The sequence below is a fragment of the Ascaphus truei genome, unplaced genomic scaffold (genome assembly GCF_040206685.1).
Source record: "Ascaphus truei isolate aAscTru1 unplaced genomic scaffold, aAscTru1.hap1 HAP1_SCAFFOLD_380, whole genome shotgun sequence".
NCBI classification, from domain to species: Eukaryota; Metazoa; Chordata; class Amphibia; order Anura; family Ascaphidae; genus Ascaphus; species Ascaphus truei.
This window is the reverse complement of record NW_027456710.1, coordinates 135370-159614: the sequence shown is the minus strand read 5'-3', so window position 1 is coordinate 159614 and position 24245 is coordinate 135370. Positions and strand designations below refer to the sequence as shown.

The 24245-nt window shown below is 47.5% G+C and overlaps 1 protein-coding gene across 2 annotated transcripts in view; it reads right to left on the bottom strand.

The window, feature by feature from the left end:
• Positions 1-20432, bottom strand: part of LRP4 (LDL receptor related protein 4) — an 82132-nt gene extending 61700 nt beyond the window's left edge. The window contains exon 1 of one of the 2 annotated variants that reach the window (XM_075583801.1): positions 19649-20432. In XM_075583801.1, the coding sequence (XP_075439916.1) occupies positions 19649-19700 (52 nt within the window). In that variant the 5' untranslated portion in view covers positions 19701-20432. The remainder of the gene's footprint in view (positions 1-19648) is intronic. The other variant, XM_075583800.1, reaches the window with a different exon arrangement.
• Positions 20433-24245: the final 3813 nt, after the last annotated feature.

Below are 24245 nucleotides of genomic sequence, written 5' to 3'. Positions count from 1 at the left end.
AGAGAGAGAGAGAACGCAGAGACAGAGAGAGCGTGCCGAGAGAGAACGCAGAGAGAGAGAGCACGCCGAGAGAGAGAACGCAGAGAGAGTGCGTCGAGATAGAACGCTAAGAGAGAGCTTGTGCCAAGAGTGCCGAGAGAGAGCGCGCCGAGAGAGAGCACGCAGAGAGAGAGCACGCAGAGAGAGAGCACGCAGAGAGAGAGCACGCAGAGAGAGAGAGAGCGCTCCGAGAGTGTATAAATAACACACACAATTTAAATGTATATCGCGCCAACCATGTACGCCGCACCTTATCACATTACAATGGGAGTAAATAAAGTGCATTACAAGCAATAAGAATAAGTGCAGCCGGTACAATACAAGGTTAAAGGAAACCCTGCCCCAAAGAGCTTACAGTCTACGCATCCAACACACGTTAGTCCCACTGGATGTGGCGCTGCGCTCGTAGCTTTCGCGTCTCTCTTGGGAATTCCCACGTGCGCCCCGGTGCCCGTCAGCGGCTTCTGCATCACAGTTTGGATTTGGGGTTTCTGCGTTCACCAAGATTGCTTACTTTTAATGATAGGCAAGATCTAGCGCTGGCATTTAAAAGGCAGACTTTTGGTAAAATGGCATCAAAACTCCCAAGATAATGAAATAAGTACAAAGCGGCACATTGCAGAATGCTGAGTGATGCACATTTTAAACCCCGGACCGGAACAAGCTTATTGAACTACTGAAATACAGTTAGTTGGCAGATGTGTTATTATAAGGGGGCTGCGTATCAAACCCAAACCGGCCCTAAAAATGACAGCGAGAGACACACGGAGTCTGATTCCCAGGACTGAAATCCCACAAACATGCGGCGTATCAGATACAGGAGTACCGCAGACACGCCAACCTGACGCCACAAACATCTAGAGACTCAGAGGATGCAGCGCGTGAAATCATCGCCTGCAATCCGCGCCATTCATACGGATAGAAGGGAACCAGCTCCCCAAAGTATAAAGGCATCCTCCGCTTTAATAGAGAGGTAATATAGTTCCCCTTACCGCCTTGTCTGGTGGCAGTCCCAATAGAAAGTCCGACACGTGGTTACATTAGGGGACAGAGGCTGATTTTGTGTGGGGTAACCAGGCACAGGATGGGATGAACCCAACGGTGCAGCCAAAGCCACCAGTGGTCTCCCTATTACCTGCCTGGCACCTGCTCATCCCCAGCACCCGCTCCCACAAAGGAACATATTGCCCCTCCAACCACTGCCCTCACGCCATATAATGTGCCATCCGACTCTGCCCCACTGCACTTATCCAGCCCCCTCACCCCTTATCGCCCTGCCCCCCCCCCTCCCCCACACGCGTACACACACTTATTGTTCCTCCAGGACAATGATCCCTCTATAGTCTGCCTTCCGCCGGCCTGTCCTGCTGTGGCAAGGAGGGGAAGGGAGACGGCGGTGCGGGGTTAATGATTACCGTGGCTAGATAAAAGCAGCGAATCAGTACAGATAGGAATGCTATGGTGCCTGCGTTTGTGGTCTTTCCTTTATCGTGTGAGTGCGAGTGCAAGTGTGAGAGTACGAGATATACACCAAGCCGAGTACCTCAGCAGGAGGGGAAGGTGATGCGCGGTAAAGGAAACGGCCAAGTGAAAATACCGGCACATCACAAGGACTTTAAACAATAAGGATTTATTTCGTCCAACATGCAGAAGTATCGGTCCTAGAGGGAAGTAGGATACGTCTACATGTTGGACTAAATAAACCCTTATTGTTTAAACTCCTCGTGCTGTGCCGGTATTTTCATCACTTTTTGTGACACACACACACCCCTTTGACAACTGTCTTTTTGCCCTGTTAAAATGTTACGCTTCACAGTGTAATGGCAACGCAACAAAATAATGGCTTACTCCCTGATCAGTGCAAGCTTGTGATCAGTGCGTCATCTTTCCCTTATCCAGGTATGAGCAAGGACACACTCACAGCAGCAGGGAAGGGAGGGTGGTCTCGTGAGTCCAGGTGCAAGCAGCAAGGACCCCAAACATTATCCACAGATACATTGATGCAGGCTATCAGAAACCGTGCGATCGTTAAAAGAACATCGAGGGAGGATTCAGAAACCCAAAGACGTGAGGAACAAACAGAACGCAAGATTTTCTGCATATAGGAAAAGATTAAAAACGTTCCATTACACAGGCCCCCCCCTGCCACTATAGTAAAGGAAGCAGCACCCTTGTTAAAGCGACAATTCCCGCTTTATTTGTTTTTACCCAGGATTGAAGCGGGGGAGGGGGGGGGGTCTGGAACTGAACCCCATTCATTTCAGATCCAGGGAGCCCCTGCTTCCGGAGACACTCACCTCCGTAGTACGTGCGATAACTGGTAGCCAAGCAGAGCGGATCACATGATGGCGACGTTTGGAAGCTCCCGCTGCCCTGCGGGCCAATAGGAAGCCGTGACGTCATCGGGTTCGGCTTATTGGCCGGCGTCACGCAGGAGCTTTACACTTTACACCCCCAGCTAGCTCAGCCGAAGCGGCTACCTGCCCCCCCCCCCCCCCCCCCCGACGTAGTGACGTATCCCCGGAAGCAGGGGGTCCCCGGGGCTATTAATGCGGTTCAGTTCCAGGGACCCCCTGCATCAATAAAAGTATAAAAGATTCCGCCTTCAAAAGTGTCCGAAGGCCTTAAAAACGTACCAGCTGCTCTCTCGCGGGGGCTGGAGCGCCGTACAAAGCGGGGCGGGGGTCTTGCACCTCACGTGGCTGCCGGATCTGTTCAGATCCAGTTACCGCCTCAGTAGCTCTACGACTAATATTATCGTTTATTTGTAAAGTGCCAACATATACTGCCGCGCGGTACAAAAAGGGGTACAGCGATTTGCTCATTACATTAACAGCATCACATACAAAGAAGGACGACCACGCACAAACCGATAGAGAGGTGGAAGAGGGCGCTGATCCGGACATGACCATTATGGGCCTCGGACTTGCTAATAACCATTTCGGGCAACTGTACGTTGACAATCTCCCCCCCCCCCCTCTCTCTTTATATAGAAATCTGGTAATAAATAAAATAAAAACAGCCATTAGCAACAAGAACATGGCACTATAATATTAAATAGGGGGGGGCAGCGACCCTTAAATCACAGCAAGGTCCTGCCGGGATGTCTAGCCAATCTGGCTACTTGGCATCGCCTCTCTTGATTTAATCATTAACTCTTTCATTGCCACCGGAAGGGTGGCCACAAGTTGAGAAGCAACAGGTCACGATCTCTCTGGCTGCAGATTATAATGAAAACACATTGCAAAAAAAAAAAAAAAAAAATTCTCTCTCTTTTTTTTTTTTTTTAAGACCACACACTTTTTTGGGTTAAAAAGAGAAATCTGAATGGAGTGCACAAATGCACACAAATAAAAACACAGTTGAAAAGCCTCCTCTTCGCTCCCCCTGATTTAAAAGGCTGATTAGTAAAAAAGCCTTGGAAATATTTGCCCAAAGCCGGTGCCAGTCCCGGGTTCAGAGGTATTGTTGCAAAGAACTGGGGTTCGGAAAACCAGCAGGGGGCCACAGCGAGAGGCGGGGGCTGCAGCGCCATCCATTGAGAGAGTGCACTGCAGGTGCTGAGAAGCTATTGTGCACAGGGAAGAGAGAGGCACTATATGGACAACACAACATAACCCCGTATACACAAACACACAACAGGGGCAACACCTCCACACAACACGCACAAAGCCCAAAATGGTTTCTGTTTTCTTCTGTAAAGTAAAAGAGACCCCCCCTCCCTCCCTCCCTCCCTCCCGCAGAGTGTAAAGAAACAAACAGGAACTGTGCAAAGACCCTTCATGGAGACAAGCAGTCCCCTACCGATTTGGGCACAGCACCGCCAGGCTCCTGGGGTCTGCTTTCTGAAGCCGCTTATTATCAGGCTCCAGGGGTGAGCAGGGACTGCTACATTCCCACAATCCCCCGCAGGGGGGGGGGGGGGTAGGGGAGGGGGGGTGAGATTAAATAGTAGGAGAGGGAAGGGAGAAGAATGGAGTTATTGCAGACAGGTCTGTCTGAGGGGTGGGCGAGGAAAGAAAACAAACCCAGGCCTCTCTTTTTTTAGTTGCATTAATGGGAAGCCACTCGCCCCTATAGCAATTGCTGCGAAGGTTTAACCCTTTCCGCCCCAGATCGGATTGCCATGCAATGCAAGCCCATGTGTGACGGAGCGGGGAATGGAGAGATAGCAACGTTAGATTCCAAAGACCGCAACGGGGTCGGGCGAGGCGAGGGCTAAAGCTTCGGCTGGCGCAGGGGTGTCCACAAGGGCCACCAACAGGTCAGGTTAAGGATATCCCTGCTTTAGCACAGACGAAGATTGAGCCACCCTGTGCTGAAGCAGGGATATCATGAAAACCTGACCTGTTGGTGGCCCCGTGAGGACTGGAGTTGCCCGCCCCGTAGCTATACGATGAGAGTGCTGCACCTAGTCCAGTGTCCCAGGTGTCTGGGCTGCGGTATAAAAGCACAAACAAAAATTACAGGCGGACATTTTCTTTCTAAACGCGCGCTAAAAACGGGTCTTTTACGGGAACATTTCTCTGCATTATTTATTCCTAACAATGTTATACCCGGATGTACAGTAATACATGGAGAGGTAGGCCGCGTCCATGCTCAGCGCGGCCGGTGGCGCGTATAAGGCCGTGTCCCAATGGGTGCGCGCCACCCGTTTTACACGCGTCAAAATAATTTGCTTTTGTTCTGCGGCGGCCCCGTCATGTGAGCGGCTCAGCCAATGAGGGCGAAGCAGCTCCGGGCACGGAGTTATAATGACAGATACATGGGTACATTTAGGTGAAAGAGGTTATATATTATATACAAGACATGGCATGCACAGTTACAGATAATATATATTATAGGCGTATGTAACAGTTACAGATAATATATATTATAGGCGTATGTAACAGTTACAGATAATATATATTATAGGCGTATGTAATAGTTACAGACCAGATTAAAATGTGAGACAGCTTTAGTTATGAAAGAACTTAGACTGGTGGCGGCTGTGAGAGTCTCCGGTAGGTTGTTCCAGGTGTGAGGCGGACATGAAAGAGGGAACACGGGCAAATTAAATGAACAAATGATGGTACAATGGGCGGACGAGGCAGGAACTGATGGGATAACATTTTTTTAAAAATAGGGCAAAGAAATGTTCGTGATTCAGAAACGCAGCGTGTCTATCACCCGACATCCGGGGGAAAATCAGGCTTGCCCACATCACAGCACAAGAACAAAATCAATTTACCCCAGTACCACACCCAAAGCAGAGACAAGTCACACACACATTCCCATCTCACCCCACACTCCTCCCCAACATCACTAAACCCTGCCCAAGGCCAGCACAGAGCAGCTGTCTCATTAACCCAACATGCACAGACAGCCTGTGACTAGCACGCAACCTTCACTCGGGCACGGGGATGGTAACGGTGGGAATGGGTGCCATCAAGTCTTCCCCCCCCCCTGGGAAATCAGGCCATATTCCTCCATGGGATACAGAACTCCCAACGGATAATGTCTCGGATGAGGACATTTCCTCCGTGTAACACCGTGTGACGGGTAATGTCTGCAACAAGCACAGTCCGGGATATTTAGATTGTCTATGCGGTTCTCACAAGACCCTCAGTCCAAGAATAGGATGAAAGGTGCTGGTTTTACCAGACAATTGCCCCCCTTTTAATAGATGTGTATATGGGGGGAGGGGGGAGGTGTAAGGGGGGGGAGGTATAAGGGAGAGGGAGGGAAGTGTGCTCATTGTCTAGAATAGCAAGTACTCACAAGAACTCCGAGATGATCCAAAATTCAGCCAGACCCACCCCCTATTCCATACACCTCTCACAACGGAGCGGGAACACAATTCGTGAATCAAAATCCACCACTAAACCCCCAAAACAAGGTGTGGCAGGCCAGGGTGGGTGCAGAGCCATCTCCGTGTTCCCTATCATGCATCCTGGGTATATATCTGTGTTATTTTTCTGTTCTATACATTTGGGGGATTACAGGCTGGTTCCCTAACCCAGGGGGTCTCAAGCCCACCCCCCTCCAACAGGTCAGGTTTTCAGGATATCCCTGCTTCAGCACTGGTGGCTCAATCAGAGCCACCTGTGTTGAAACAGGCACTGATTGAGCCACCTGTGCTGAAGCAGGGATATCCTTAAAAGCCGACCTGTTGGGGGGGGGGGGGGACTGGAGTTGAGCACCCTGCTCTAACCCATCACCTGTTGCATATCAGACACCAGCAGAGACAGAGTGAAGGACAGGATCCATAGTTCTGTTGACAAAGCTCTTCATAGAGGAATGTTCCCTGCTTGGCAGACAGCCAGGGGGCGACTAATACCCCGTCACATGTCTGCGGAGACACCACCACTTCCAAATATAACCTGAAGCCTGACAAGGCCTCCATGCTGAACCTAGCTGGCCACACACAGCTACCCAATGCTGCGCCTGAGCCTCACGGGAAGGACTTCAAGAGAGGGGACTAAGGCACAGATTCACTAAGGGGTGCTAAGCTTTGGCCTGCCTTGTCTCCTATTCAAATCAAAGCGTCAGGGCATGCTAAAGCATGGCGCCATTTAGTGAATCGAGGCCTAGAAGAGCAATGCTCTGCGGAGAGCAGACAATATGTAACACAGTAACCTTAAGGCTGCTCTTATAGTGCCGGCGAAGTCGGCGAAAACAAATGTATTGCCGCCATCGCATGCGCTTATAGTAAGCGCGACGCGACGGAGTGACGCAAAATTTGGAAGCCGGTCAAATTTGATTTTTCACTCGATGACCTGGTCGCCCGCGACATCGCTGCAAAGCGAATTACAACTTTACAATTACAACTTTCGCTAGCGGCGACGGGTGATGTCACCGTCGCGCGCACTATAAGTGCGGCCTCAGGAACACGATGCTCAGAGACACTGGGTTATTTGCAGAGAATGGATTTGCCCTGTTCAGGCCTGAAATGCCACCAGTAGAAATACGCAGTATATAGATGGTGCTAGCCTTTGCCAGGGCCACCGGAGCCCATTTGGCCAGCATGGGGCAGGAAGTCAATGTGATTATCTTACTAGCTGCATCATGGTATGAAATACTGAGGCGCCGTTACGTGCTGCGCAAGCGAGAGGGGACATGCACACCATTGTCCCTTTAACTACGTCACCGCTTTGTAATGCGTTGCTGGCCACTGTCAGGAAGGGACTTAAATCTGTCTCTTTCCTTCCAGAGTCTACCGGGTCTGCTCTGCCTTTCAGTATGCCCTCCTACTCCAACCCCAGTATACCCCAGTCTCTCCTCTCCTTACTCCCAGTGTGTGCCCTTTCCCTCTCCATTGGGTTCCAGTTCTGTCCGTAGCTCCCCAGCAGCGCATCTCAAGCCATTCCTGCATTCCTGCCCTCCCCCCATCGCTCCTCAACGTCCCAGGGCGGGAAATTCTTTTTATTTTCGGGCCTGTGCTTGGCCACTCTGAATCTTTGTCCTCCCCAAATCTAATTTTATCTTCCCTCCGAGTGGCGTGTTGCTTAGTGGCTGTGCGAGTTCATTTTCAGTTTCTAACCAGTCGCGCAAGAACATCGACTTTCACTCTTGATAACACGCGCTCTGGTCATTAAGTTGGGGCTCATCGCGGGGAAGAACAAAAACAGGTGAAAAAACACTGGTCTACACCAAATTCAATCATTTGTATAAAATACACCTTCAATCTGCCTGGTTACTTCCCATTGAACAATTTAAATTCATTATTTTTTTTTTTTTAATGAATGAAAGAAAAGGCCAATATTACGTTATGGGGGTCACTGTTTGCGACCCCTATAAACAAGCCCCAAATTCTGACCGGTATATCTGCTCTGCCCGATGTGTCAGGCAACCAATAGGAACCATGAATTTGGTTATCAGTAGTAATGTCAACGTGTGCAGGAAGAAACAGGAAGCACGTCTCAAACCTTAAATACTTGTAGGTTGTGATAGGTTTTAGGGGTATTCAATTATAATGCAGAGAGCTTTAGAATCCAATAGGTTTCTTCTCATCTATGGAGACGAAACGTGAGATTTGGAAAACAACTATGAAGATCCCTAATGTAAGTCCCCATAAAAGCATCATCACAGCCTACAAATAAATACTCCGTGTGAGCACATTCACATGTGACTGGTCTGCAACCCTGTCATTTCCCATTATCTCTTAGGCGGTGTCCATGGTATGGACGACCGCGCACACACTGTGCGAACAGACTGCCTCAAGCCAGTGATCGCGTCCATACGCGTGCAGGCGCGTGCGGAGGTAGGAGGGGACACGCAATGCGTGAGAAATCAGTTCAAACTGATTTCTCGCATGATAGGCCGGTCACGTGAGCGGTTCGCCCAATGAGGGCGAACCAGCTCCGTGACGTCACTGGGAACGCCCCCCACGATCCGAGTCCTATGGCCAGGGAAAGCACCCGCTTTCCCTCAGCCTCCGCGCGCCTCCGCACAGCTGCACTCTCTATGGACGCAGCCATAGGCTTTGTCCATAGTGCAGGACACGGCGCGAGCTACGTAACAAACACTAAAACGCCAATGCATATATCTCACAGACAGCTGCTTCAACCTTTTGGGTGTCAGTGTGAGGGTGGTTATACTGGCTTTGCAGTGTGGGTGTCAGTGTGAGGCTGGTTATACTGGCTTTGCAGTGTGGGTGTCAGTGTGAGGATGTTATACTGGCTTTGCAGTGTGGGTGTCAGTGTGAGGGTGGTTATGCTGGCTTTGCAGTGTGGGTGTCAGTGTGAGGCTGGTTATACTGGCTTTGCAGTGTGGGTGTCAGTGTGAGGATGTTATACTGGCTTTGCAGTGTGGGTGCCAGTGTGAGGATGTTATACTGGCTTTGTTGCAGTGTGGGTGTCAGTGTGAGGCTGGTTACACTGGCTTTGCAGTGTGGGTGTCAGTGTGAGGATGTTATACTGGCTTTGTTGCAGTGTGGGTGTCAGTGTGAGGATGTTATACTGGCTTTGCAGTGTGGGGGTCAGTGTAAGGGTGGGTATACTGGCTTTGCAGTGTGGGTGTGAGGATGGTTACACTGGCTTTGCAGTGTGGGTGTCAGTGTGAGGATGTTATACTGGCTTTGCAGTGTTGGGGTCAGTGTGAGGGTGGTTATACTGGCTTTGCAGTGTGGGTCTCAGTGTGAGGCTGGGTATACTGGCTTTGCAGTGTGAGTGTCAGTGTGAGGGTGGTTATACTGGCTTTGCAGTGTGGGTGTCAGTGTGAGACTGGTTATACTGGCTTTGCAGTGTGGGTGTCAGTGTGAGACTGGTTATACTGGCTTTGCAGTGTGGGTGTCAGTGTGAGGGTGGTTACACTGGCTTTGCAGTGTGGGTGTCAATGTGAGGCTGGTTATACTGGCTTTGCAGTGTGGGTGTCAGTGTGAGGCTGGTTATACTGGCTTTGCAGTGTGGGTGTCAGTGTGAGGATGGGTATACTGGCTTTGCAGTGTGGGTGTCAGTGTGAGGATGTTATACTGGCTTTGCAGTGTGGGTGTCAGTGTGAGGCTGGTTATACTGGCTTTGCAGTGTGGGTGTCAGTGTGAGGATGGTTATACTCGCTTTGCAGTGTGGGTGTCAGTGTGAGGGTGTTATACTGGCTTTGCAGTGTGGGTGTCAGTGTGAGGATGTTATACTGGCTTTGCAGTGTGGGTGTCAGTGTGAGGATGTTATACTGGCTTTGCAGTGTGGGTGTCAGTGTGAGGATGTTATACTGGCTTTGAAGTGTGGGGGTCAGTGTGAGGCTGGTTATACTGGCTTTGCAGTGTGGGGGTCAGTGTGAGGCTGGTTATACTGGCTTTGCAGTGTGGGTGTCAGTGTGAGGCTGGTTATACTGGCTTTGCAGTGTGGGTGTCAGTGTGAGGATGGTTATACTGGCTTTGCAGTGTGGATGTCAGTGTGAGGATGTTATACTGGCTTTGCAGTGTGGGTGTCAGTGTGAGGATGTTATTCTGGCTTTGCAGTGTGGGTGTCAGTGTGAGGATGGTTATACTGGCTTTGCAGTGTGGGTGTGAGGATGGGTATACTGGCTTTGCAGTGTGGGTGTCAGTGTGAGGATGTTATACTGGCTTTGCAGTGTGGGTGTCAGTGTGAGGATGTTATACTGGCTTTGCAGTGTGGGTGTCAGTGTGAGACTGGTTATACTGGCTTTGTAGTGTGGGTATCAGTGTGAGAATGTTATACTGGCTTTGCAGTGTGGGTGTCAGTGTGAGGATGTTATACTGGCTTTGCAGTGTAGGTGTCAGTGTGAGGATGTTATACTAGCTTTGCAGTGTGGGTCTCAGTGTGAGGATGTTATACTGGCTTTGCAGTGTGGGTCTCAGTGTGAGGGTGGTTACACTGGCTTTGCAGTGTGGGTGTCAGTGTGAGGCTGGTTATACTGGCTTTGCAGTGTGGGTGTCAGTGTGAGGGTGGTTATACTGGCTTTGCAGTGTGGGTGTCAGTGTGAGGGTGGTTATACTGGCTTTGCAGTGTGGGTGTCAGTGTGAGGGTGGTTACACTGGCTTTGCAGTGTGGGTCTCAGTGTGAGGGTGGTTATACTGGCTTTGCAGTGTGGGTCTCAGTGTGAGGGTGGTTATACTAGCTTTGCAGTGTGGGTGTCAGTGTGAGGATGTTATACTGGCTTTGCAGTGTGGGTGTCAGTGTGAGGATGGTTATACTGGCTTTGCAGTGTGGGTGTCAGTGTGAGGATGGGTATACTGGCTTTGCAGTGTGGGTGTCAGTGTGAGGATGGGTATACTGGCTTTGCAGTGTGGGTGTCAGTGTGAGGATGTTATACTGGCTTTGCAGTGTGGGTGTCAGTGTGAGGGTGGTTATGCTGGCTTTGCAGTGTGGGTGTCAGTGTGAGGATGTTATACTGGCTTTGCAGTGTGGGTGTCAGTGTGAGGATGGGTATACTGGCTTTGCAGTGTGGGTGTCAGTGGGAGGATGTTATACTGGCTTTGCAGTGTGGGTGTCAGTGTGAGGATGTTATACTGGCTTTGCAGTGTGGGTGTCAGTGTGAGGGTGGTTATACTGGCTTTGCAGTGTGGGTGTCAGTGTGAGGATGTTATACTGGCTTTGCTTTGCAGTGTGGGTGTCAGTGTGAGGATGTTATACTGGCTTTGCAGTGTGGGTGTCAGTGTGAGGCTGGTTATACTGGCTTTGCAGTGTGGGTGTCAGTGTGAGGATGGTTATACTCGCTTTGCAGTGTGGGTGTCAGTGTGAGGGTGTTATACTGGCTTTGCAGTGTGGGTGTCAGTGTGAGGATGTTATACTGGCTTTGCAGTGTGGGTGTCAGTGTGAGGATGTTATACTGGCTTTGAAGTGTGGGGGTCAGTGTGAGGCTGGTTATACTGGCTTTGCAGTGTGGGGGTCAGTGTGAGGCTGGTTATACTGGCTTTGCAGTGTGGGTGTCAGTGTGAGGCTGGTTATACTGGCTTTGCAGTGTGGGTGTCAGTGTGAGGATGGTTATACTGGCTTTGCAGTGTGGATGTCAGTGTGAGGATGTTATACTGGCTTTGCAGTGTGGGTGTCAGTGTGAGGATGTTATTCTGGCTTTGCAGTGTGGGTGTCAGTGTGAGGATGGTTATACTGGCTTTGCAGTGTGGGTGTGAGGATGGGTATACTGGCTTTGCAGTGTGGGTGTCAGTGTGAGGATGTTATACTGGCTTTGCAGTGTGGGTGTCAGTGTGAGGATGTTATACTGGCTTTGCAGTGTGGGTGTCAGTGTGAGACTGGTTATACTGGCTTTGTAGTGTGGGTATCAGTGTGAGAATGTTATACTGGCTTTGCAGTGTGGGTGTCAGTGTGAGGATGTTATACTGGCTTTGCAGTGTAGGTGTCAGTGTGAGGATGTTATACTAGCTTTGCAGTGTGGGTCTCAGTGTGAGGATGTTATACTGGCTTTGCAGTGTGGGTCTCAGTGTGAGGGTGGTTACACTGGCTTTGCAGTGTGGGTGTCAGTGTGAGGCTGGTTATACTGGCTTTGCAGTGTGGGTGTCAGTGTGAGGGTGGTTATACTGGCTTTGCAGTGTGGGTGTCAGTGTGAGGGTGGTTATACTGGCTTTGCAGTGTGGGTGTCAGTGTGAGGGTGGTTACACTGGCTTTGCAGTGTGGGTCTCAGTGTGAGGGTGGTTATACTGGCTTTGCAGTGTGGGTCTCAGTGTGAGGGTGGTTATACTAGCTTTGCAGTGTGGGTGTCAGTGTGAGGATGTTATACTGGCTTTGCAGTGTGGGTGTCAGTGTGAGGATGGTTATACTGGCTTTGCAGTGTGGGTGTCAGTGTGAGGATGGTTATACTGGCTTTGCAGTGTGGGTGTCAGTGTGAGGCTGGTTATACTGGCTTTGCAGTGTGGGTGTCAGTGTGAGGATGTTATACTGGCTTTGCAGTGTGGGTGTCAGTGTGAGACTGGTTATACTGGCTTTGTAGTGTGGGTATCAGTGTGAGAATGTTATACTGGCTTTGCAGTGTGGGTGTCAGTGTGAGGATGTTATACTGGCTTTGCAGTGTAGGTGTCAGTGTGAGGATGTTATACTAGCTTTGCAGTGTGGGTCTCAGTGTGAGGATGTTATACTGGCTTTGCAGTGTGGGTCTCAGTGTGAGGGTGGTTACACTGGCTTTGCAGTGTGGGTGTCAGTGTGAGGCTGGTTATACTGGCTTTGCAGTGTGGGTGTCAGTGTGAGGGTGGTTATACTGGCTTTGCAGTGTGGGTGTCAGTGTGAGGGTGGTTATACTGGCTTTGCAGTGTGGGTGTCAGTGTGAGGGTGGTTACACTGGCTTTGCAGTGTGGGTCTCAGTGTGAGGGTGGTTATACTGGCTTTGCAGTGTGGGTCTCAGTGTGAGGGTGGTTATACTAGCTTTGCAGTGTGGGTGTCAGTGTGAGGATGTTATACTGGCTGTGCAGTGTGGGTGTCAGTGTGAGGATGGTTATACTGGCTTTGCAGTGTGGGTGTCAGTGTGAGGATGGGTATACTGGCTTTGCAGTGTGGGTGTCAGTGTGAGGATGGGTATACTGGCTTTGCAGTGTGGGTGTCAGTGTGAGGATGTTATACTGGCTTTGCAGTGTGGGTGTCAGTGTGAGGGTGGTTATGCTGGCTTTGCAGTGTGGGTGTCAGTGTGAGGATGTTATACTGGCTTTGCAGTGTGGGTGTCAGTGTGAGGATGGGTATACTGGCTTTGCAGTGTGGGTGTCAGTGGGAGGATGTTATACTGGCTTTGCAGTGTGGGTGTCAGTGTGAGGATGTTATACTGGCTTTGCAGTGTGGGTGTCAGTGTGAGGGTGGTTATACTGGCTTTGCAGTGTGGGTGTCAGTGTGAGGATGTTATACTGGCTTTGCAGTGCGGGTGTCAGTGTGAGGATGGGTATACTGGCTTTGCAGTGTGGGTGTCAGTGTGAGAATGTTATACTGGCTTTGCAGTGTGGGTGTCGGTGTGAGGATGTTATACTGGCTTTGCAGTGTGGGTGTCAGTGTGAGGATGGGTATACTGGCTTTGCAGTGTGGGTGTCAGTGTGAGGATGTTATACTGGCTTTGCAGTGTGGGTGTCAGTGTGAGGATGTTATACTGGCTTTGCAGTGTGGGTGTCAGTGTGAGGATGGGTATACTGGCTTTACAGTGTGGGTGTCAGTGTGAGGATGGGTATACTGGCTTTACAGTGTGGGGGTCAGTGTGAGGATGTTATACTGGCTTTGCAGTGTGGGTGTCAGTGTGAGGCTGGTTATACTGGCTTTGTAGTGTGGGTGTCAGTGTGAGGATGGTTATACTGGCTTTGGAGTGTGGGTGTCAGTGTGAGGATGGGTATACTGGCTTTGCAGTGTGGGTGTCAGTGTGAGGATGGTTATACTGGCTTTGGAGTGTGGGTGTCAGTGTGAGGATGGGTATACTGGCTTTGCAGTGTGGGTGTCAGTGTGAGGCTGGTACGTGTGCAGAAAATAAAAAGTACCACGTGTGAGCACACTCACGTCTCAGACAGGTCTGCCTTTCCCCATTATCTCTTAGTACAGGGGGGGAACAAGATTTTCCTGGGGAGGCACGGCGGTTGCAGAGGTCTCGCGCTCTTCCCCAAGTCATTTAAATTAAATGCCAGGGGATCGCGTGATGCCCCTGTAACTCACTTTCCGGGATTCAGATGCGTGGTATGATGCGTCACCATGGGAAAGCGGCATCAACTGACGCTGCGCGATCACGACATGACGTCACATGACCCCGTGGCATCATTTGACACTGGAAAACGAGGTAAGGGGGGCGCGAGTACCGGAGGAGCAAGCAGGGGGGGCACAGCTCCAGTAGTTTGCGCACCCCTGTCTTAGCATACCATGCTTCCACTGCAGCTAGGGATTCTGGGTAGCCCTACAAACAATCTGCATGTCTTCAGGACCAATACAGATACTAGAAATGTGAACATTTTAAAAACATGAAAAAAAAAAACGTTATTATAAACCAATGTGAAAACAAAGAAAATAATCATAATAAAAAAGGTGGATGTTTCCGAACCCACTTTGCCCCTTACACGTCACTTGGGACATTAAGCATGGACGTTGTATGGCAATAAAGGGGTTAAAGGAAATGAGTACCCACTAAATCTTTGAGGAGAGTGCAAATGGGATCTGTGCTCTGCCATGCGTGTGTCTGGAAGCGAGGGAAAGGTTTCGGATCTCACACCCCTTGATAAATCATTACATTTACACATCCGCTGGCAGTTTGGCATCAGTTACACCGCCTGTTTTAATCTTAACAAGCGTCTAAACATATCCCAACGTTACACAGAGCCGTCCCTAACTGTACAGGGTGTGCGGATAAATTACAGCGACCCCCTTCATTACATTTCCAGTACATCACAGGGTTTCTTATTTAGTTGGCTGATCGATCGAAGGAGCGCCCCCCAATATTTTATATTACTTGCCATGGCGGTGAGAAAAATAATTATATATATATATATATATATATATATATATATATATATATATATATATATATATATATATATATATATATATATATATATATATATCCTGGTCCTCCCTTTAGCTCTGCTCGCCTCCGCTGCAGGCGGGTAGCCGGTAAGGGTGCCGCCATTTTGTTTGTGCGCTCGCATGCGCAGAAAAGGTTCGCGCATGCAAAGTTTCCAGCAGCCCCAGGGGCTGCACAACACATGACACAGTACAGCCAATAGGGCTGCTAGAATCTCCTGAGGGGAGATTGGTACTTTGGGTGGGCTTGACGTGTGAGCTGACAGTTAGGAGAGTGGCAGTTGGAGCTGGGACGCTTGACGTGTGAGCTGACAGTTAGGAGAGTGGCAGTTGGAGCTGGGACGCTTGACGTGTGAGCTGACAGTTAGGAGAGGGGCAGTTGGAGCTGGGACGCTTGACGTGTGAGCTGACAGTTAGGAGAGGGGCAGTTGGAGCTGGGACGCTTGACGTGTGAGCTGACAGTTAGGCGAGTGGCAGTTGGAGCTGAGATGCTTGACGTGTGAGCTGACAGTTAGGAGAGTGGCAGTTGGAGCTGGGACGCTTGACGTGTGAGCTGACAGTTAGGAGAGTGGCAGTTGGAGCTGGGACGCTTGACGTGTGAGCTGACAGTTAGGAGAGTGGCAGTTGGAGTTGGGACGCTTGACGCGTGAGCTGACAGTTAGGAGAGGGGCAGTTGGAGCTGGGACAAGGAAGGAGTAAGTTATATGTGCAGATATCAGTGACATCTGCACTAGGCCAGATACCCCCTATTATGCCCCAGCTAGACCCCGACTCCCACATAGTTTGTGGCTGCGATAGGGGCTTGCCCCTCAGATAGGGACCCTGCCCTGCTTAGCAATATTAGTGTGAGGGACACAGGGAGATGCCGCACGGTGGCTACGGCCTGTGGTCCAGGACACAGGTCGCCCAACATTAATAAAGACATTGTTTACGGTGGCACAATCCACGAGGGACCCACCCAACATAGAGACGGAGGCTTCACAGTATGAGCAACGGATCCGTGGATCCCAGCATCGTGGCATCAGCACGCCCAGGTGTGGCATCACCCGGCAAGTACCCAACGCATCAGTGCACCAACTCAAACACTTTAGTGGGGCAGCGCTGTCACACACCTTGGCTGGGGGAGCAGAGCATTGGAGGGTACGGCCGTGCGTGGCATATATATATACACACACACACACACACACACACACACAAACAAACACACACACACACACACACACACGTCCTAGGTTATTTATGTTCAGTAAAACTGTTATCTTTCATAAGTGTGTGTTTTATTGTATGCGGGTCCTGTAGCGGGGTTATTCTATATCATAGAATCCTGTACAGGTGGAGGCGATACCGACTGAACATCGACTCAGGTATACCCCAGGTTCCCAGTAGCAGAGACCCAGATCTCCTCTGCACCACAGGTATTTCACCATATACACACACTGTAGCCACACATCTCTCGGGGGGTGGGGAAAGCGCGCTACAATGAAGGCGCTGCTGAGATATCAGACCTGGGGTGCCCTACTCAACAGTCTAAATTTGTGAAACCCTTCAGTCCGCCATGTTCACACCCACCCGGCAACTTGGCCCTAGAATACCGCGTGTCCCTGCGCCATGTGGACGCGGTGGGAGGAGTATCCATAATTACTTCAATAACTGCTGTCCGTGACCACGCACAAAACTTCCCGGGTCTGGCCAATGCCGGGATCTTAGGCCGCAAACTTGACGTGGGTTTCCGCTCTAGTGCCATACTATTGGCCACGAAACATGAGATATGCTTGGACACGGACCCACAGGCCCTAAACCCATCCGAGGCCCTGCCCACAGGGCACCCACTGATATACCCTGAGTTACCAACCTCCGTAGGGACCTTCACTCCAAGACTCACCTCCGAGGTTTCCTATCAGGATAGACCGGCCATCTCGGGGCTTTCCGCCTAGTTCCTTTCTCACGCTGAAGGGTCAACCTCCCCCTACAGTCCTGGGGGCTGGATGGCCGCAAGTACCCCAGTTCGAACAGACCTACCTGTACCCAGGGTCGCTTTCACCTCAAGTGTGATTCCCTGCCGTCAGCCGGTATCAGAGTAACCCTACCCCAACTCCCAATCAGAGCCCAGTTTATAGCCACCTGCCTCCGGGAACTTTCAGCTTAGGAGTGACGCTACCGCAACTAGTAGAGGCCCTCACACAGTCAGCTCACCGTCACCAGCACCGGCGCCCAAAAACCTTCTCAGGAGTACAACCCACATCACTGGGCGAAGAGACGTTCGACGATTGGCGGGATCACGCGGAACAGGTGGACATGCTCAGATGCAATACACAACGGCCACCAACATCGTGCGGTTGTATCGCGAAGGTCACCTCGACGCGGAGGCTCAAGACCTGGTACGTGCGTTGACTAGGATCAGGTATGAGGGATATCCCTGCTTCAGCACAGGTGGCTCAATCAGTAACCTTAGTGAGAATGACTTAGCCACCTGTGCTGAAGCAGGGATATCCCGACCTATTTGTGGCCATTGAGGACTGGAGTTGGACACCAGAGGGTCTGCAAATACACTACAAGGATTGAAATGGATTGTGCTCTCCTGTAAATCACAGTCACACTATTTATTAGTACTCTGAATGCCTATGCTGAGCTAAACGGAGGGCTCTCCATATATTTTAATTGCACATGTTTTTAAAACTTAAAAAGGTCTCAAAAAAAAAAAAAAAAAGATTTTTGTGGTTAAGAAAAGCTGGGAAGAAAACGGTGTCCATGAATCTCACCCCTCAGAACATCCCAGGCACACCAGATCTCAGGAACAACCAATTAGCCGATGGGAATGTGCTTCGTTTACATATGAATGGAATATTGGTTGGTAATTCCCAACCCATGGTCTTGCCAAGGTTCCCTTGGGATACAATTGAAAGCCCCTGAACCATACTGCTAAGGACTTCGTTAGTCAATTAAAAAAAGGTTTCACTGCTGACAAAGATTAAAACAGCTAGTGCAATTTAGCATCTACTGTGAGAATGCACAGTAATTACTCTGCGGAAGGGCTTAGTAATGCAGTAGGTTGTAGATACCTATAGATAAATAAAACACAGTGTCCCCCCCACATACAAAAAAAAGTTCCATTATTACTATCCCTGGCAAATGTTACCCTCTTTACGACCCCCTGGCACTGAGGGGGTTAATTCAACCAATACATAAGCCCGCACCTCCCCATTCAGTGAATATGAACTCTATTATCACTTAGACTGCCCATCTCCGGAGGACTCTGAAAACTCCACTCTAGCTACAGGGCCTTCTGGGGACGTGGCCTCTAGAAGTGGCAGTGTTTTTAGATGGTTTCACCACTCCCTCTACACCAGGGGTGAGCAACTCCAGTCCTCAAGGGCCACCACACAGGTTCGGTTTTCCAGATATCCCTGCTTCAGCACAGGTGGCTTAATCAGTGCTTCAGTCAAAGATCTGTTGGTGGCCCTTGAGGGCTGGAGTTGGCCACCACCGCTCTACACCCAAGAACTCATCTCTACGTTCTTACAACACGTTTATATCCTCTGTCTTTTGGGGTGTGAACCACATCCCTGTCCCACAGCCCGAGATCACCTGCACACTTAAGGCCACAAATGAAGAAATGAAAGACAATGGACCAATATTTGGACTTCTCACCTATTGTCCCCTACACGTTATCACAGTAAAACATAGAATTGAATGGCAGAGAAGACCAAATTGGCCCAACTAGTCTGCCTATTCTTCTACCAGTTGTAAACCCCCAGACCTTATTTAAAATCCTTGGCTGTCATATTTAGGACAGCCTTGTGTCTAGCCCAAGCACACCCCATTGACCAGTTCCGAGATGCTATTCCACAAATCAACCACACTTCACATGAAGTGCGGCCCCCGATCCCCCAGCACTCAGAGCAAGACCCCTTGTGCTAGCACTTAATGCTTCCAGCCTGCACCTTGTTGAAATTATCCCCTTCCTCCCCCCACCCCCCAGGATGTACAAGTTTAGGGTCTTGGTCTTAGCACTTCCCACTACAACACAGCCAATTTAATTCTAGTAGCAAGGATCAAAGGCAACCAGGTCTCGGGAGCTGCCATAAGAAGATGCCAGTTGGGAGCCAAGACGTGCGAGCCTTTTTCAATTCCCGCAAGGTGGAGCATAACAATGGGACGTAGGAACCCATGGCACTGAAGGAGTTAATGTATAGGTCACAAGTCATACTGAATTCAAATGACCCCAAGCATCAGATGGAGGGTCGAAATAACATGTACATTAGCAAGGGTGCAGTCCTAGAGACACTGGGCGCGCCAATGTGGAGGGGTGCATTCCGAAAGACACTGGGTGCATCAGCGGGGGGTGCAGTTCCATAGACACTAGGTGCAGTAAGGGGGGTTCAGTCCTAGAAACACTGGGTGCATATGGGAAGGGATGCAGTCCTAGAGACACTGGGTGCATTATCAGGGTGCGGGGGCTGCATTCCTAGAGACTCTGGGTGCATTATCGTGGGGTGCAGTTCTAGAGACACTGGGTGCATTATCAGGGGGTGCAGTCCTAGAGACACTGGATGCATTATCAGGGGGTGCAGTTCTAGAGACACTGGGTGCATTATCAGGGGGTGCAGTTCTAGAGACACTGGGTGCATTATCGGGGGTGGCAGTGCTAGAGACACTGGGTGCAGTAAGTGGGTGCAGCTCCTTACCTCGCAGACAGAGCAGTAGCAGTGCTATGGGGGCGCACCCCAGTAGCCTCATGCCCCCCGGCTCCGGTTCTTCTTTCCAAGCCCGGGCCCCGCACCAGAGAGCCTCTAAGAACCACCAAGTCAGGCGAGCCCAACAGTCTCCAAAATGTCTGAGCTGCCTCTCACAGAGACTTCAGTGCAGGACTGTCTCACAGGTACCAGGAGCAGGGCTGTCTCACAGAGACCCCTCAGTGCAGGGTTGTCTCTCACAGGTCCACAGATGTCTCTCTCACAGGTCCAGGGCTGTCTCTCTCACAGTCACATTTGCCCGCTGTCTCTTCACTGCTTCAGTTCTTCTCTTCTACTCAATACTGCCTCCCGCTCTCTCTGTTCCTGTCTGATTGGAGAACTTTCTACTGCTCCCTCCTGCACTCTCTTCCTGAACTCTCTCTAAGCTCCCTCCTGTACTCTCTCTCTCTAAGCTCCCTACTGCACACACTCTCTCTCAGCCCCCTCCTGCACTCTCCCTTTTGTTGACTTTAAACTCTTCTGTCTGTCTTGGAGTCTCTCTTATCTTCAGTTTATTGCATTCTCTTTGACTGCAGCCTACTCTCCTCACTCACCCCTCACTCTCTCCCCTCACTCTCTCCTACTCTTCCAGTCTCTCTCCCCCCACTCTCTTGCCTCTCTGCTTCACTCTGGTGCCTCTTCCCTCTGTCTCTTGCCTCACTCCTCTCTTCCCTCTGTCTCTTGCCTCTCCACTCACTCTGCCACTGTCTCTCCCCCCCCCCACTCCTCTCTTGTCGCTCTCCCCCCCCACTCTCTCCTCTCCCCACTCTCTGTCCTCTCTCTCTCTCCTCACTCTGTCTCTCTCCTCTTGTCTCTGTGTCTCTCTCTCCTCCTCTATGTCCTCTCTCCTCTCCCCGTCTCTCTGTGTGTCTCTCCCCCCTTCTCTCCTCTCTCTCGCTCTCTGTGTTTACCTCTTCTTTCTCTCTCCTCTCCCTCTCTCTCTGTCTCTGTCTCTGTCTCTGTGTGTGTGTCTCTCTCTCCTCTCCCTCTGTCTCTCTCCCTCGGAATCTTCTCTTGGAAATTGGAACAAACCAAATGTGACGCCCATGAAGGGGGGGGGGGGGATCCTCCCCATATCCTCTCACACCTTGCCCACCCCGCCCCCGGAACCCGGACCCCCGCAGTACTGGGAGGGGGCGGGTGTTACAGGCAGTCACACAATAGGAGGGGGACCAGTAATGGGGTCTGCACCGGGATACTTCAACCCCCCCCCCCCCCCCCCCCATGTCCCGGAGCCGCCTGTTTTACAAACTTGTGAAGAGGGAAAGAAATGCATCTAATAATATATATACACATATATATACAGTGTAACATTCACATCTAATAGTAATATACAGTGGTACAGTGTAACAATCTCATGTAATATATATATATATATATATATATATATATATATATATATATATATATATATATATATATATATATATATATATATATATATATAGTGTAACAACCACATCTTATAGTAATAATATACAGTGATACAGTGTAACAATCTCATCTAATAGTAATACTACACAGTGATACAGTGTAACAATCAAATGTAATAGTAATAATATACAGTGGTGCAGTGTAACAATCACATCTAATAGTATACAGTGTAACAATCACATGTAATATACAGTGTAACAATCACATGTAATATACAGTGTAACAATCACATGTATTATACAGTGTAACAATCACATGTATTATACAGTGTAACAATCACATGTATTATACAGTGTAACAATCACATGTATTATACAGTGTAACAATCACATGTATTATACAGTGTAACAATCACATGTAATATACAGTGTAACAATCACATGTATTATACAGTGTAACAATCACATGTAATATACAGTGTAACAATCACATGTATTATACAGTGTAACACTCACATGTAATATACAGTTTAACAATCACATGTAATATACAGTGTAACAATCACATGTATTATACAGTTTAACAATCACATGTAATATACAGTGTAACAATCACATGTAATATACAGTGTAACAATCACATGTAATATACAGTTTAACAATCACATGTAATATACAGTGTAACAATATATACAGCGTAATAATATACAATGTAACAATATATACACAGTGTAATAATATACAATGTAACAATATGCTCTAATAATATACAATGTAACAATATATACAGTGACAATAATAGACTCTAATAATTTACTGTGTAATAATATACAATCTAATAATATACATTGTAACAATAATATACTCTAATCATATACAATGTAACAATCGATACACAGGGACAATAATATACAGTGTAACAATATATACAGTGTATCAATATACCATGCAATAATTTACAGTGTAATAATATACAGTGATACAGAGAGGAGATACACTCACATCTAATAATAATATACAGTGTAATAATATATACAGTGTAATAATAATATAGTGTAACACAATACAGTGTAACAATATGCATTATAATAAAATACAGTGTAATAATATATACAGTGTAATAATATACAGTGATAGAGAGGAGATACACTCACATCTAATAATAATCATATACATTGTAATAATATACAGCGGTAGAGAGGAAATACACTCACAGCTAATAATAATATACAGTGTAATAATATACAGTGATACAGAGAGAAGATACACTCATATCTAATAATAATAATATACAGTGTAATAATATATACAGTGTAATAATAATATACAGTGTAACAATATACATTATAATATAAAGTACAATAATATATACAGTGATACACTCACATATAATAATAATAAATATATACAGTGTAATAATATATACAGTGGTACAGAGAGGAGATACACTCACATCTAATAATACTATCCAGTGTAATAATATACAGTGAGGATATAAACTCAACTAATAATAAATATATATAGTGTAATAATATACAGTGTAATAATATACAGTGATACATAGAGGAGATTCAATCACATCTAATAATAATATACAGTGTAATAATATACAGTGTAATAATATACAGTGATACTGAGAGGAGATACACTCACATCTAATAATAATATACAGTGTAATAATATACAGTGATACAAAAAGGAGATTCAATCACATCTAATAATAATATACAGTGTAATAATATACAGTGTAATAATATACAGTGATACATAGAGGAGATTCAATCACATCTAATAATAATATACAGTGTAATAATATACAGTGTAATAATATACAGTGATACAGAGAGGAGATACACTCACATCTAATAATAATATACAGTGTAATAATATACAGTGTAATAATATACAGTGATACAGAGAGGAGATACACTCACATCTAATAATAATATATACAGTGTAATAATAATATACAGTTTAACAATATACATTATAATAATATACAGTGTAATAATATATACAGTGTAAGAATATACAGTGACACAGAGAGGAGATACACTTACATCTAATAATAATAATATACGGTGTAATAATATATACAGTGTAATAATAATATACAGTGTAACAATATACATTATAATAATATACAGTGTAATAATAATATAGTGTATCAATATACATTGTACCAATATACAGTGCAACAATATGCATTATAATAAAATACAGTGTAATAATATATACAGTGTAATAATATATACAGTGTAATAATATACAGTGATAGAGAGCGGAGATACACTGTATATTATTATTAGATGTGAGTGTAATAATATACAAAGACAAGGAGGAGATACACTCATGTAATAATAATATAGTGTAATAATATACAGTGATACAGAGAGGAGATACACTCACATCTAATAATAATATACAGTGTAATAATATACAGTGATACATACGCGCTATTAGAGAGGGTTGGGGTTCCTTAAACTACATCTGATCTCAGACGCGCTATTAGAGAGAGTTGGGGTTCCTTACAATGTATCTGATCTCAGACGCGCTATTAGAGGTTTGAGGTTCCTTACAATGTATCTAATCTCAGACGCGCTATTAGAGAGGGTTAAGGTTCCTTACAATACATCTGAGCTCAGACACGCTATTAGAGAGGGTTAGGGTTCCTTACAATGCATCTGATCTCAGACGCGCTATTAGAGAGGGTTGGGGTTCCTTACAATGTATCTGATCTCAGACACGCTATTAGAGAGGGGTGGGGTTCCTTACAATGCATCTGATCTCAGATACGCTATTAGAGAGGGTTGGGGTTCCTTACAATGCATCGGATCTCAGACGCACTATTAGAGAGGGTTGGGGTTCCTTACAATGCATCTACATAGTTAAATAGGAGATGAGGTTGAAAAAAGACATAGATACGTCCATCAAGTTCAACCTATGCTAAATTTAGACGACAGATACTTTATCCTATATCTATACTTCCTTATTGATCCAGAGGAAGGCAAACAAAAAACCCCAGTGACATATCATCCAATGATATCTCATAAGGGGAAAAATAAATTCCTTTCTGACTCCAAGAATTTATTTATTATTATTTATTTATAAAATATTTTACCAGGAAGTAATACATTGAGAGTTACCTCTCGTTTTCAAGTATGTCCTGGGCACAG